Source organism: Bipolaris oryzae, assembly GCF_000523455.1.
Source record: "Bipolaris oryzae ATCC 44560 unplaced genomic scaffold scaffold_47, whole genome shotgun sequence".
In the NCBI taxonomy this organism is placed as follows: Eukaryota; Fungi; Ascomycota; class Dothideomycetes; order Pleosporales; family Pleosporaceae; genus Bipolaris; species Bipolaris oryzae.
The window spans coordinates 150,194-165,386 of NW_006911323.1; the positions used below are offsets into that span (position 1 = coordinate 150,194).

Below are 15,193 nucleotides of genomic sequence, written 5' to 3' on the forward strand. Positions count from 1 at the left end.
TCGTCGGCCGGTGTGACATGATGATTTTCAACTGTAACATTCATAAGACTGGACGCAAATCAACTTTCGAGAAATCAACTTAATTATTCATAATAAATACTGACAACTGTGCCTTCCTAGAATAGATATGAAAGTAATCATTTATACATACCTCCTGCGCGCTCTTGGTGAAACAATTTTGCTCAACACCTTGCTCCCTCATTGTAGTCCCCATCCTCCACCTCCTCAACTATAAACCCGGGTGTCGACAGCGGCTTCTCCCCTCTCAAACGCCGCCATCGGTTAGTCGAATCAATGATTTCCGGACAGCCGATCATAAGCCAGTACCATTTTTCCAAAAACGGCTTGCTAACTTCCCAATTTTGCGGATCCCACGGCTCACCCCAGACGACGAGGCCCGTCCACTCGTGCTTGCCTCGACCTGAGTCCATAATGTCGTCAAACGGCTCTTGCTCTTCTTCCGGCGACAGATAGCTATTTGTCGCCAGCAGCAAGTTGTCGCGCATGCGGGGGAGGGGAAACAAGTCGAGCCACGGATGGTGCCTGATGGATAGCTGTACCACGGTTGGTACCAGATTGCCCGGCACGGTACCCCTTTCCAGCAGCAGCGTCACGGACCTTGCATCGCGGATTGGCCCGTTACACCCAAACGGTGAGACGGCGGCGCACACGAGCCAGTCGAACTGGTAACCTAGCATGGCAGCGTTGCGGGTGAGACCATTGATGATGTTGAACTGGATTAGCCGGAGCTTGTGGTCCGAACACGGGTCGCCCGTCATGTAACTTCTTAACGCTTGCTCGGCAAACTGCTGGAGTACCGCACGCTCCCGGGCCGCGTCCTCCTCCGAGCAGTGGCTGAATGTCGAGGGTACGATTCTGGTAGTGCTGCTGCTTCTGCTTCTGCTGCTGCTTCTGCTGTACAACAAAGTCCTAGTGTCCGAGACGGTGGTGTCGGACGTCGTACTAGCCGCGCGGGACGCTGCATCCGACGAGTCGTCTTCATCATGGCTTGTTTTCCGCTTTTTCCGCTGCCTTGCTGTATGCCGATACAAAAGCCGAGCATTAGACTTGGGTTGACCACGTAAACCAGAGTTGGATATCTGGGGTTGGGTGTCACTCACAAACGCGTTTGTTCAGTCTGTTCTGGAGCCTCTTGCGTTCCTTTGGGTTCGTTATGCCCGCCCAGTCTTCGCCCGGTCGCCGTATGTATGCTGCATGTGGCATGCACTGCAGCTCAACACAGGGCGCATATGTTACGGTCATAGTACTGCCATGCTCCATGGTGGACGGTTGGTGGTTGATGGGTGATGCTGGGGTTCAGAATATGAAGTGGTAGTAGCCCGGACCTAACGTTCCGGCTGGATAAGTATAATCAATCTCACGTGATCAGCGTACTTGGCTGCCTTGGCTGACGGAATTCAGAGCACGCCAGCTGGATAAGACTGCGCTAATACTCAGAACACGATCGAAGGTTCTACCTCAGGGGTATGTTGGTATTTCAGTATAGTCGTTTGCGAGATCGGCTTCCATCTGCACTCTCTAGCGCAAACGTATCGTATATTGTGGCACGATACAAGGTAAAGCTCAGAAGATCAAGGGGCGACCTGCGACTGAGCTAGTACAAGGAAGCTGAGCCCAATCGCTGTATTCTTCCGAGTTAAGAAGGTAGTCTATCTAACCTAGAAGAAATCCTGGAAATATCCACTGTATGATCACGTGATATCGTACCTTCACATGATTTGGTATGAGTGGCTATGAGACAACCTACCCAAAGACCTGGGTACGTAGTGAGATAGCAGATATGGAGGAGCGATGAAAGGTAAGCTATATATTACTTGATTGCAGCAACTTGACAGTGGCCTCGTTCGCTGCCCTAGCTACCAATAAGATCGGCGTCTGATGCTATTTGTCTGCCTAGTTGATATCTACTTTGCTTGTATCTATTAATAGCTTGACTGGGTCCTCGTACTCATTCACCACCAGTGATGGGAGCAGCGTTCGAGCATATTGTTCGCCCAGTTGATATCTACCTTGCCCATATCAAGTAGTAGCTTGACCACAGCCTCGTGCTTTCTTCGAATGGCCCACGAGAGTGGCGTATTACCAGACTTATCCTTAACGTCAACGTCAACCTTCCCTGTCTTGAGTAGTAGATTGACCACATTATCGTGCCCTCTCTCAGCTGCCTACGAGAGCACAGTCTGACCATCATCGTCCTTCAGGTTGAGCTTGACATTGCCTGTATCAAGTAGCAGCTTAGTTATAGCCTCATGACCTTTCCCAGCTGCCCACCAGAGCGGTGTTCTTTCTTTTCTATCTTTTGACTCGACCTTAACCTTGTCTGTACTAAGCAGTATATTGAATATAGTCTCGTGCCCTTTCTCGGCTGCATATGAGAGTGGCGTCCGACCAGACGCATCTTTCAAGTCCGGATCGACACGATCTTTTGAAAGTAGCTGGTGTAGTACAGTCTTGTGCCCTCCCTCGGCTGCCCAGGAGAGCGGTGTTCTGCCAGACCACCCGCCCCTATCGTTGACATTAACCTTACCTATCTGGAATAGTAAATCGAGCACAATCTTGTGTCCTCTCTCAGCTGCCCACGAGAGCGGCGTCCGACCAGACCACCCGTCCTTAGAGTTGACATCAACCTTGCTCGCCTGAAGCAGTAACTTCACCACAGTCTCATGCCCTTCCCTGGCTGCCCACAAGAGTGGCGTCTGACCGGACTTATCCTTAGAGTTAACATCAACCTGACCTGTCTGAAGTAATAGCTTTACCACAGTCTCGTGCCCTCTCCCAACTGCCCACGATAGTGGTGTGCGACCCAAGCGACTATCCTTCAAGTTCAGATCGGAATCATCTTTTGCAAGCAGTAGATGTACTACACTAACATGGCCATTTTCTGCAGCCCATGAAAGTGGTGTCATATCGCATCTATCTTCCAATGTATACGGATGCTGTATCCCAAATGCTGTCTGATAGCCCTGAATTGCCGCTTGAAGTCTTTTTCACGCCTCTTTAACGTCTCCCACATAATGCAATGCTCTTGCAATGTTCCATATTCTCGTCGCTTTGTCCAAAGAGCCTTCAAGCTCTGTCGAATACCCTAGCACCCGATGGTATCCTTTTGAGTGTTGTGATCTCTCCAAAGTCATTTCCCAGTCCCAGATAAGTGTGAGGTTATGGATGAATTGTATTCCTGATTGTGAAAGTTTCGGCCCGTCGACATATCCATCTGACACTAGAGCTTTCTCTACAAGCCTAACTGCAATTCCAATAACTTCGAAATGATCACAACAATCTCGGATGATTGTCAGGCTTGATGTTCCTTGTAGAAGGCAAATCAAATCTCCATCTCGGACGGATCTTGCCGATCCCAGAAGAGCCAAATGAGTGATCCCCTTTTCATTCCTGAAAATGACATCCACGCTTTCTCTTTCAGCCTGAATAGAGTATTTTTGTTCCAATAGGACTGTACCAAGAACACAGCCCTTGCTTCTAATCACCACAATCTCCCGATCAACTCCCCGAATCTCTACAGATATCTCTTTACCCAGTAGATGCTTGGTCAGTCGCTCTAAGAGTTCCTCCCATGGAACGCTGTAATCGGGCAATAGCTTTGATTTGGTGAGGTCGTCAGAGCTCATGCCTAGCAAGGCGAATACCCTGTCATGGCACTTAGTAGCTTCATGGGCACGGTACATATCGACCAATTCACCTAGTGGGCAAATACCCAGAGAAGAGCTACCTGATCTGCCCATAGAAAGTTCTGACCTAAAGATTGCTCCCCTTATCAGGTAGGTTGTCGAACGGGCAAAATGTTGCAAGGGTGCATGAGGGTTGACAAACACTTGAAACGAATCTACACCTAAGCAGAAAGCGTAACCATCAATTTCGGTGGGTCCACACATGATTAGAATATGACGAGCCGCAGCAACTTCCTGAAGTACCTTAATTAATCTATTAGTAATTTTGACAATTCGGACAAGGGTACCCATGTTCCCATACCCAGATGCGCCGAAACCACGGTCGTTGAAGTAGCGCAATGACTGCTTCCTGAACCGCTTCGTTGATTGGCGGAATTTTCGACTTGTTGCCTCCAGCAACGCGTATCCAATGGAGCGCCTGGTCGCTGTCTTCTGCTGCATCCCCAAGCCAAACAATTACACGATTTGCTAGGCCGTAAATCTTTACCATGAACTGAATCTGTTGTTCTTTCTCTTTATCATTGTTTTGATTGATGCAAACAGCGTCAATACATATGATTCTTTCAAAAAGGGGGTATCGCAGACGTATCAACGCCGCGTGAAGGTTTCGCGTCACGGATAGGTCATTTCCGCTCGTAGAACCATATCCACTTTTGGGGTTATGTTCGTGTATAAAAACTGAGTGAAGATTATCCAAACTACCCCATACGTAGGACAAGGCTTCGTATGGATGCGTGCGTCTGCCTGATTCTTGCAAAGAGTAGTGGAAGAGCTCACATTGGATGGGTGCTGTTTTATCTTCACTAGGAAGTAGGCGAAGTAAGCGAATGCTGTCTGGCAACAAAGGTTTGCGATAAAATTCAAGAGATGGGAAAGTAGACATCGTGCTCTATGACGTGAGCTATGTGCATATTGGGTAGCCTCGGTGGGGAGTGTCGTGAACCTAACAAAGTCATTTCATCGCTTCTGCCTTGACATATGACAGCCACCCCGCTAAATCACGTGATATACGACCAACGAATGTAGAGGTAATGGTGGCCAACTGAGTGTGCAGGGTACAAGCCAAATTCGCTAGTGACTGTAATCAAATGTGTACCCTGATACTTGACCTAGGAGAAGGATAACCTTGAATTGCATGTTAAGTTGGTACATGTTACAAGGCCATAGGAGTTGTAGTCACATACATAACGCGCACAGCTCCTATCAGATGCAGAAGAAGAACCATACGATCACATCTTTCTTCATTCCTGGCAGACTCTAATACATCCTAAGCACTATTCATATTACACTCTATTTAGTCGCTTTTACGCTGTATATCAGCACGCTCTTGGATCGCGAGAAGATGTGCGCACATTGGATGCTTAGCGCCACCAGATAACCATTGTTCTTCCCTTCCTCCACAGAGTGCCATAAGAGAAAATGTGATAAAACAACGCCTCACGCAAGCAAGTCACTATACACTCGGTTACACAACCGGCTTGTGCTAATAGCACATTCTAATATTGAGTTAGAAGATAGTCTGCCTAAGGCTCATGTCTACTTAGCGTTGTATATTAAATACAAGGGGAGGCGCTTTAGAGAGTAATCACGAGATATATAAGAGGTTATATTTCATAAACAGCTATCTATCCTACTTATATGATGTTTATTCACTCGTCAAAGAAAGGTTATACCGAAGTATCTAAGGGCGTTGTCTAAGTACTGCCTCAGACAGTGAGCAGAATCCGGGTTCTTAGAGTAACATCTAGATGGCGTGCCGCTTGAACAGTGATCCCATTCGAGGAGTTATCAAAAGGGCGTTCAGCCCGCTATATCCGCAATGGTTTAGTTATGTCCATGTCCATGTCCAAATCCGGGTCCAGGTCCAGGTCCAGGTCCGCAGATCCAAGGCTCTTGTTTGCCTTGAGAGCCAAGTATTAGCTCATCTGTAGCCATAGTGGTGATGAGTTGATGACTTAAAATCAGTATTTACGGTTGAAGGCGCTGGCTTGGGAAGAACGACTGGAGCGGCAGCCACAAGAGATGTCGCAGCGAAGAATATACATAGCATCGGTTTAATGGATTGCATTATGTGCAGAACTGTTAGACAGGAGAGTTTGGGTAAGATCGTGGGTATGTGTATTAAAGGTGATGATGAAGACCCTGAGAAGAAGTATCATTCTTATATTCTCGTTACCGGAAACTTGCGAAGTAGAATCCTTTCCCGCTCTCACGTTATCTTGTGCAAGCCTATCACATGACGCCCACCAGACCACACGCTCTTTGGCAATTGTGTATCAACAACAGTGTCTGACACGAGGCTTCACATCGCCTCAACCAATCATAAGAGATGACCTCAAAGTTAATAGTCAGCCAACACATCCTAGTCAGCGCTACGTAGACTTAACGTTAAGGGTTATCTGGTGGGTGGGATCAGTTGGTACTCGTTGATATCGAAAGTGTCTGATATATATGTAGCAGTGCTAAAAAGGTGTAATATTTCTCCTAATTAATCGTGACCAACTTGCTAGCTAATCACGGTTGGAGACTTAGTAATATATAGCTCCTTTAAGCTAGAACAAGGGGTGTTTGCTGACTCCGAAGCCTTGCCAAGTCAAAACTACTACATAGCTCTCGCATATCAAATACTTTTGTGGCCAACCTGCAGGCTACCCCACCTGATCTGACCTAACGTGCTGTGCAATTGAACCACAACGCAATAAAATAAGATAAAATTAAGATATACAACGTCTGTCCATACGTACTGGGATGCACGTTTTAACAGGACAATTTCTCTCCTAGACCTTGAGCACAGCACAATACATAGTACGCGCTAACTAGCAGCATAACTCCCAGGAATGCTGGTGCTGATAGAGACTTTTAGGGACGTCACCAAAGTATTCTTTGGTTATGTTTAATGCTGGCTCATTCAATACCCGGCACGGAAGGGATATACGTCAGCAACGGAGTAACACAGACTAGAAAGAAAACTCTGATTGACTATAGGCCTGGGGGTCGATACAAGGATGACGCTGCTGTATCGTTTTTTAGTAGAGCGGCAGCATCTACGTCTTTACTTAGGCAGAGCAAATGTCGACAGCGGCCCAGGTCACGTTGCAATAGCGAGACTGAGCATCTAGTCGTGAGGCTTCTACAAAGCCGTAGGCATGCGCCACAGCCGTTCTTTAGCCACCGACTACTAGGGGCATAGAGTAGAATTTATTGCGAGAGTAGTTTAGTAAGTATACAGTGATGTCTGAGCACGCTTAAAAAACACGCGAGCATGCTACTTCCCTCGGCACCTGCCTTCAGGACGTCCTGGAGGCCATCGAGCTCTTAAGCTGATCCTTCAACATCTACAGCAGCACCCTGTATCAGCAGCACAAAATGCAACTCAAGATCTACTAGCTGATCTAATCATTACGTGTAGCCTGGAAAACTGCGAAGGCGCATGCAAATGCTTCGGTGAATGGCTGACCGGACTATGCGACACTCGACTGAGGACAAGATGTTCGAGATCGACAGGTCAAAGATAGCAATTTTCGGCCGAGGAAACATCAATGCCTTCAGGGGGCAACTGGTTAACTATAAAGCCACACTTCAACTTGCACTGACAACTGTGATAATGTAGTTATTGCAATATTCATCAGTAATGGTATTCGATTGTGCAGGTAACCAATGCGAACATGCTAGGCTCTCCAATCCAGCATTCACGCTAGACACGATATCTGAGAAGGCCAAACAGTTGGGAAGACATGAGAAGGATATCGGACAAAATATTGCTGTGACAAAATGCGTCGAAACCAAGATTCAGGAGGAGATAAGACAGCTAAACACAGCTTCAGACCTCAAAAGCAACAACGCTGAACGAGCGCAACAGAAGTCCTTTTCAGATCTAGTTGATGACGAGTCCAACGACGCGACGAAGGAGCTAACAACCGAGCAGCAGCTCCTCAAGTCTTCGGATCAGACATACTATCAGCTTAGCAAGGAGGCCCTCAGAAAGACAATGTCCCAATGTACTGGGACCAATGTGTCGATAAGAGGAGTTACAGTGACAGAACAGGGACTCACAATTAACGGCGTCATACCAGAAACAGGAAAAGAGCTAAAGATTTAGTTGGAAATCTCAGACGTCACTCTTAAAGACCAGGGGATTGCTGTAGGCGTGGTTGCAGACAAACTAGACCTCAATACAATCTTTGCTGCGCGCAACGAAACTGTGAGACTCCATGCAAGAGAAAAAAACCTGTCGGAGGCAAGGGCAAAGGATATGTTCTTGGTCCTCGAGCAACTACAGAGAATGCTGGAGTGACTGGGCTCCAATCGTCTACTCAACGGGTCAGGACTAACCGCATACTGCGCTTTTCTTAGCGATGGTACCTGCTAGGGGAAGAGCAAAGTGTGCATTCCTTGTTAGAAACTAAGATGCCAAGTTGAACAGACGAACACAATTACATGTATATACAAGAGAGAAAAAAGAGATATCAAAAACTTTTTTCATTGCTACTGGAAACCATATAAAAGCTACTTGAAATGCAATTAACACCGAAAAACACCTGAACAAAGGAAACACACCCAAACCCTAGCCCTGGTCATTTACCACCAAGAGCCTTAGCCAATCCACCCGCAGCCTGCTTACCCAGTTCCTCCAACGTACCAAAGCCCAAAAGTTGCAGCACACTAATATCAAAGCCAAACGTCTGCCTCCACCAGTTGCGCAGCTCGATGCCGACAAGCGAGTCGAGACCAAGTTGCTGCACAGGCATCGTGATGTCGAGCTCTTCGTCATCGGGTCGGAGCAGCAAGCGCATGAGTTGCTTTCCGACCTCAGCGCCAAAGTAGGCGGCCGTCTCAGGCTTGGCCAGCGTCTCGGTATCATTCCTGGCAGCGGAGAGGAATGTCTTGAATGCATCGTTGTCACCGCCGCTATTGCCCTCGTCGCCGTCGTTGATGTTGTACCACACGCCCGTGCGGAGGTCTTTCTTCCAGAAGGTACGGTTCTCGGGGTGGCTGAGCGATTTGTCGGAACCGAATCCCGTAGCGAATGTGTTCTTGTGGGCAAAGGGGCTCTTCTTTGTGTCGACGTTGAGCGAGGGCACGGGGTATGACGCTGCTGCGCGGAACGCCTCGATCATCTCGGATTCTGTGACGCCAGAGTAGCCGTTCTTGATGAGCCTCTGTAGCAGCTGCTGATCGCGGGCGGCGTAGCCCATGTCGGCGACGGCACCAATGTCGATAGAAGATGCTGGAAGCCCGTTGCTGTTGCGCCATAGTGCAAAGGCGTCCAGGAAGGTGTTGGCACCTGCATAGTTGGCTTGACCAGGCTGGCCGATGGCACCAGACATGGATGACAAGAACACGAAGAAGTCGAGTTCGATACCGGCATCGACCGTAGCCTCGTGGAGGTACCAAGCACCCTTGACCTTGGGACCGGTGGCTTTGATCCACTGCTCCACCGTCATGTTGCGGAATGCTTCATCCTGAAGGAACATGGGCGAGTGGAGAATACCCTTGAGGTTGGGCGATTGATTGACGGCGCGGAAGACGTCTTCCTTGTTGCTGATGTCGCCCTTGACAAGAACAATTTCGCAGCCCATGCTCTCAAGCTCCCGGATGGTGTTGATGTCTTCAGGGCGTGATCCAGGGTTTCGTGAGAAGCAGACAATGCGGCGGGCTCCGTTCTCAACCAAGTGCCTGGCAATGACGGTGCCAATACCACCCAAACCTCCTGCAAGCAGGTATGAGGCTGTCTTATCAACCTTGAACAAGTCATCAGCGACGTTGATAGTGTTGGCGTTAACCTTGAGCTCGCCATTTGCATCCCTGAGCTGGAGAACGACCTGGCTCAGTTCTTTTTCCTCTTGCACATGCTTGATGGCATCGTCGACGCCCGCAGCCTCGTACACCACCCGAGAGCTGAGTGGAGTAATGCTGCCCTCTTTCAAATACTTAATGGTCGACTGGAGTAGTCTACAAAAAAGAAGTTAGCTCTAAGATCGATGGTCCAAGGAGGTTTTTGCATATCCACTTACCCCTTGACAACAGCAGGCTTCTTGGTTACCAGAGCCTCTAAGTTGACACCAGTGTAGCTTCTACCTCCCAAGAAGGCGTTCAGCTCCAGCTTACCCGCACCAACCAAATCCGCAGTACCAATCTCAATCAACTTTCCGAACTCAGCGACTGCCTTCCAGGTAGCGTGCAAGAGGTCGCCAGATAGCGAGTTCAGAGCAATGTCAACACCCTCCCCACCCGTTGCTTCCAGAACACCCTGCAAGAATCTGTCATCTGTGGAGAAGAAGATGTGACTCCTGGGAATCCCAAAGTTGTCAATGAGGTATTTTGCTTCCTCCTCGGTCTTGACAGTGGCATAAATATCTGCCTTCGATGCCCTTGCGAGTTGCAATGCAGCAAGGCCAACATTGCCAGTGGAGTTATGGATGAGAACAGACTATTGATTATGTTAGCTTAATCCTCACTTTCCTTCATTTTGTAAACAAAGGAAGAGAATAGGTCACTTACCTGTCCAATTTGTAGGTTTCCGGTAGTGTGCAGAGCCGCAAGCGCCATTCCGAACGCAGCAGGAAGAGTTGCTGCTTCTTCGAATGAGATGCTATCAGGGATCTTCTCAACCAACTTCTCTGACACACGCAGGTGTGAGGAGAAGCTTCCGGAGCCAAGACCAATTACACGATCGCCAACAGCGAAACCCTTGACGTCTGGTCCGACGGCAGAGATTCTGCCAGCGGCGCTTCTACCGAGACCTCCGGCAGGATAAGGGCTGTTGCCCGTGACTTCGGCAACATCCTTGTTCGTGAGTTCAGAGTAGAAGACCTCGACGTCGACCTGGTCTCCAACCAGGGGCTCAGGTCGACGCGACACCCAACCTAGAGTGTTTAGACGGCCAGGCTTCTCAGCCACCAGAGATACGCGCTCGTTTGCGGCGCGACTAGAGGTGCGCTCATCGCCAAACGTGAAGGGGTAGAAGCGAGGTACATTGACAGTGTCGTTGACAATCGCGTACTCGTAGTTGGGCCTGAAGAGGTCATCTTCCTTCTGGTTCTGGAAATGGGTGAAAGCATCGGCGACCAGATCTAGTGATGCGCTCACATCATGAACCTCGCAGGTAGCAAAGTCGATGGTGTCTTCGTGACGAATGGAGCGGATGGCACCAATCACAGTCGCATATCGTGGGTCCGCAGACTGCACTTGAGATGGGCGGGTGATCCAGAAGAAACCGCGGTCACCAATGTTGGCAATGAACTTTTGCAGAGTCTGGAAACGGTGCTGGTCAACGTCCTCGAAGAAGGGACTTTCCTCGTCAAGAAGACTGATCACATATTGTGACTTTTGCGGCAGCTCATCTCCGAAACTACACTTGCTGACCTTGTAGCCTCGGCTCTGGAGCTTCTGGCTGACAGCATCGACGTTTTTGCCGTCCTGCTTGTACGCTAGCACAGCTACATGCTTATTCTCAGCTGGCTTGGTGTCTTCTTCCGGTCTCGCGATGATGACAGCGTGTGACTGGTACGGAGCTGGCGAGTCTAGCGCAATGGCTGGAGCAGCGAAGCCAGCGCGCTTCAACTCGGCCTCCCAGCGCTCTGGAGAAACGTAGGGTTCATCAGGTCGCCCATCGTTTTCGCCAATCCACCATTCATCGAGGAAGCCAAGAACGCAGTTGGCCCACTTCGTCTGTGTGTTGAGCTCTTGCAAGAGGAGTCGACCTCCGGGCGCCAAAAGCTTACGGATATTGGTCAGAGAACCGGACAAGCTTGGAGTAGCGTGGACGCAGTTTGTCGCAACAATAAGATCGTACTTGTCGTCTTCCTTGAATCCCTGCTCAGCCGGGTCCTTGGAGATGTCCAGGGTGCGGAAGTCCATGTTGTCGACATTCTGGAACTGCTTCTTGAGTTCGGAGAGAGTGCTCGACACAGGGTCAGTCATGGTATATCTATAGTAAAGGGAGCCGCCGTTGGGAAGACTCAGATCTTTGATGATGGATGAGGCCAATTCTCCCGTGCTACCACCAAGTTCCAAGATACGAAGACTGGGCCTTGCGTGAGCCAAGCTCTTGAGGAATGCCGACTTGTCAGTAGTGTTGGCTGCGTTATAGAGCTTGTTAAGCAGATCGTCATGTGCGAGGACTTCGAAGATAGTCTTTTCACCGGTCAACAACTCGACAATATTTCCACCAACTTCCAAGACACTGTCAGCAGCGGGAGCAAGCGGCGATCCAGCCAAGCTTTCTCCGATAGCATGGGCTCTTTCAACAATCTGTTCCATACTGAGAGCTTGTGCTGGGTGGCTCTTATCCAGGGTTTGATATTGACGGCGAACCCAGGCTGCGAACCGCTGGATCGTGGGGTTCTCCACTACTTTGACATCGTCGATACATCTCTGGAAAAAGACGTAGCAGAGCTCAGTCAGCTCTTGGAACAAAGGCGCCCACTTCGCGCCATCTACCTTGGGTTCGATGAGAGAAGCCACATCGACAAAGTCGACGTGAGGCTGCCAGCTTAGACGCGCGGTGATGGGAAGCTTGTGTACGACATCCTTATCACCCTGTTCGATAGGTGTGAATGCTGCCTTGGGCATGTCCATCACTGCCTTGCCTTCTGCAATGACTTGGAAACGGCCTCGGATTTCACCACTGCCAGGCTGAACATGTGTTGATGCTGTTGCAAACATTCCTGCCTCTGGGTTGCTACGGAAGATGGTCACCTCCTCGATCAACGTAGGCATTGCGGCGCAGTTGTTTGCATCAAGCTTGCCAGATCTAGCAGCGACGAGTCCCATTTGAAGAGCAGCATCGATGACTGTCGGGTGGAGGTGGTACTTATTCTCATCTCCATTCAGGTCCTTAGTAAGGCTGCTCACAGCCCTAGTCTCTATAGGATCTGCGCTGATCTCCTCCAGACGCTGGAATGCTGGGCCGTATTGCATTCCAGATTTGGCCAGAGTGTTAAAGATCTTGAAGGTATCCAACTTCCGAGGAAGCGACTTGACTTCTTCAGCCTGCTTTGGCCCGGCAGATGGAACAGCAGACACTCGGCCGACGCAGTGCTTCACCCATGAGTTACCATTGTAGGAGGCAATTGAAAATTCCCACCATTGGCTGTCTGTAGTGTCGGTCAGACGAAGAGGGCGGAGATTTGTAACGATCTCAGTATCAACACCCTCCTGCAACATCAGCGCCTGGCTGAGCACCATATGTGAAAGGCTGTAAGAATCTTCGATGCCGCTCAGCTGTCGAATTGCCTCACCCGCCATTGCAAAGTAGCCTGCGGCAGGGAAAACAATGGCGCCTTGAACCTGGTGGTCTCGAAGCCAAGGAGCATCTTCAATGTTAATGACGTTCCTCCAGCTGGGCTCAAGGCTGGTGCTCTCCAACTGTTGACGTCCTAGGAGTGGGTGCCTAGGGAACTTGGGGAATCTCCACTCTTTGGACATGCGAGACTCGGCCCAGAACTCGCCATCATAGTGCCAGGGGTAACGGGGAAGATCTGGAAGCGTTTCTCCGGCAGGGGCAATGGCCTCATAGTTGATCGGGACATTTAGCTCAAAGAGCTTGCCGACAGCGGTCAAGTATGATTGCACGCAATCCTCGTTACGAGTCATTACCGAAAGGTATGACGGAGAAGCAGATGCTTTAGCGAAGATCTGTCGTGCGGGACCGGCTAGAGCTCCATGTGGACCGACTTCAAGGAAGGCTGGATTCTTGACGTGCTTCAGCAGACCTGCTACAGCAGGGCTGAAGAGCACAGGCGACTCAAGGTTCTGCTGCCAATATTTGGCATCCAACTTGCGTTGCTCTGGCTCTCCTGTACCAGTAACACTAGAGAAGAAGGGCTTGGTGGCTTGCTTGCCTTCGAGGTGCTCCTCAATCATGGCATGATACTCGGCTCCGATCTCACGCATGTGGTATGAGTGGTATGCCTTTTCTACCTTGAGAAGTCGAGCTGTGATGTCGGGGTGTGCTTCTTTGATACGGTTGACAGTGTCTTGTACCGCTTCGGCATCACCCGAGAGGGTGACACTCTGAGGGGAGTTCTCGCACGCAACGACAACATGGGGTGCGTTCAGATACGGCTTGACTTCATCCCAGCCGAGACCCACAGCTGCCATGGCACCCTTTCTCTTCTGGAGCTTGGCAGCCTGTCCACGTTGGTAGGCTCCAATGATGGCTTCCTTTGCTGTAAGCGCCCCAGCAGCGTACGCACCAGCGAGTTCACCGCTGCTGTGGCCGACTACTGCCGCGGGCTCGACACCGACGCTTGCCAAGAGATCAACCAAACCAATCTGAACGGCAGTACATAGTGGCTGCGAGAGCTCTGCCTTCTGAACTTGCGAAATCTTGGCTGACTTCAAGAGCTCTTTTTCGATCGTCCATTCCGGAGGCTGAGAGATAGATCGAAGATGCTTGTCCAGCGCCCTAATAGTCTTTTGGAAAACTGAATCATCGCGCAACAGTAGCTCACGACCCATGCGAGGCCATTGTGCTCCCTGACCTGTGAATACCATGACGAGGTTCACGGGCTGACCAGGGATCTTTCTGCCCTGGGAAGCCGGAGCGTCATTAGCACCCACGACCTTGAAGTCCCGATGAGGGAGATGCTCACGCCTGTTGGCGAGAGTGTAGGCAAGGTCGTTAATCTTTTCGGGTTCATCGGCGTGTTCCTGGACCCACTCTTCGTAGCGTGTGATAGTCGATTTCAATGAAGGACCAGAACCTGTTGAGAACAGAAGCAGCTTGGCCTCTGAATCCAGGTCTGCGTCTCGGACCGCCCGCTTGGGAATATTGAAGCTCCTTGCCGAGTCGACAATAACATGCGCGTTCGACCCACCAAGACCGAAACTGTTCACACTGACACGCTCACAGCGATCCTCGGGGAAGGGTGTCGGTTCAACAGGAACAGTGAGTTTGGCTTCCTTGAAAGGAATCTTCGGGTTCGGAATATTGAACTTGATGTTTGGTGGGATTGTACGGTTCTCCAGGGACATGACAGCCTTGATCAACGAGACGAGGCCAGAGGCACCCTCGGTGTGACCGACATTGGGCTTCACGGAAGTGATGTGAATACCCTTCTCTCCGAACACCCTGGCAACTGCTCCGGTTTCGATAGGGTCGCCGACACTTGTGCCAGTTCCATGGCATTCAAAGTATGCCGTCTTAGAGAAATCCTGAGAAATCGTTGTTAGTCACGCTGTCTCGGTCGTATTATAAACTTGTCCGAAGCATAACAGGACCAATGACCATGCTCTGGCAGGAAGATTCACTTCAGGATAGTAACTTACAGAGGGGTGACATGAAAAAAATATGTTCTTAAAAGTTCTAGTTTTTAAACTAGTATAACTTGCTAAATACTAGAGCTATTCCTAATTAGGTTAGCTTATTTTAAAGCTAAGATATAGAAGTTTTACCTAGATAGGCTAAGTGTATGCTTAGTTAGCACGGCTAAGGTATTAAATAGCTTGTTACAAGTAACAAGAAGGATTCTCTCCTTGAC

The 15,193-nt window shown here is 49.7% G+C and overlaps 4 protein-coding genes across 4 annotated transcripts; 1 reads left to right on the plus strand and 3 right to left on the minus strand.

Annotated features, from left to right (window-relative positions):
- Window positions 1-182: 182 nt before the first annotated feature.
- Window positions 183-1,281, minus strand: COCMIDRAFT_35894 (uncharacterized protein; the record flags this gene model as incomplete). Its single annotated transcript, XM_007688781.1, has 3 exons — window positions 183-691; window positions 1,122-1,211; window positions 1,269-1,281. 3 exons carry the CDS (start codon window positions 1,279-1,281, stop codon window positions 183-185), a joined length of 612 nt encoding a protein of 203 aa, XP_007686971.1.
- A 543-nt stretch (window positions 1,282-1,824) lies between these two features.
- Window positions 1,825-4,859, minus strand: COCMIDRAFT_35895 (uncharacterized protein; the record flags this gene model as incomplete). Its single annotated transcript, XM_007688782.1, has 5 exons — window positions 1,825-1,873; window positions 2,623-3,003; window positions 3,106-3,950; window positions 4,009-4,541; window positions 4,817-4,859. The coding sequence occupies 5 exons, from the start codon at window positions 4,857-4,859 to the stop codon at window positions 1,825-1,827; spliced, it is 1,851 nt and encodes a 616-aa protein (XP_007686972.1).
- Window positions 4,860-7,338: 2,479 nt separating this feature from the next.
- Window positions 7,339-7,806, plus strand: COCMIDRAFT_25495 (uncharacterized protein; the record flags this gene model as incomplete). Its single annotated transcript, XM_007688768.1, has 1 exon — window positions 7,339-7,806. The coding sequence occupies one exon, from the start codon at window positions 7,339-7,341 to the stop codon at window positions 7,804-7,806; it is 468 nt and encodes a 155-aa protein (XP_007686958.1).
- Window positions 7,807-8,281: 475 nt separating this feature from the next.
- On the minus strand, window positions 8,282-14,943 carry COCMIDRAFT_4446 (uncharacterized protein; the record flags this gene model as incomplete). Its single annotated transcript, XM_007688757.1, has 4 exons — window positions 8,282-9,659; window positions 9,722-10,137; window positions 10,209-14,867; window positions 14,929-14,943. 4 exons carry the CDS (start codon window positions 14,941-14,943, stop codon window positions 8,282-8,284), a joined length of 6,468 nt encoding a protein of 2,155 aa, XP_007686947.1.
- Window positions 14,944-15,193: the final 250 nt, after the last annotated feature.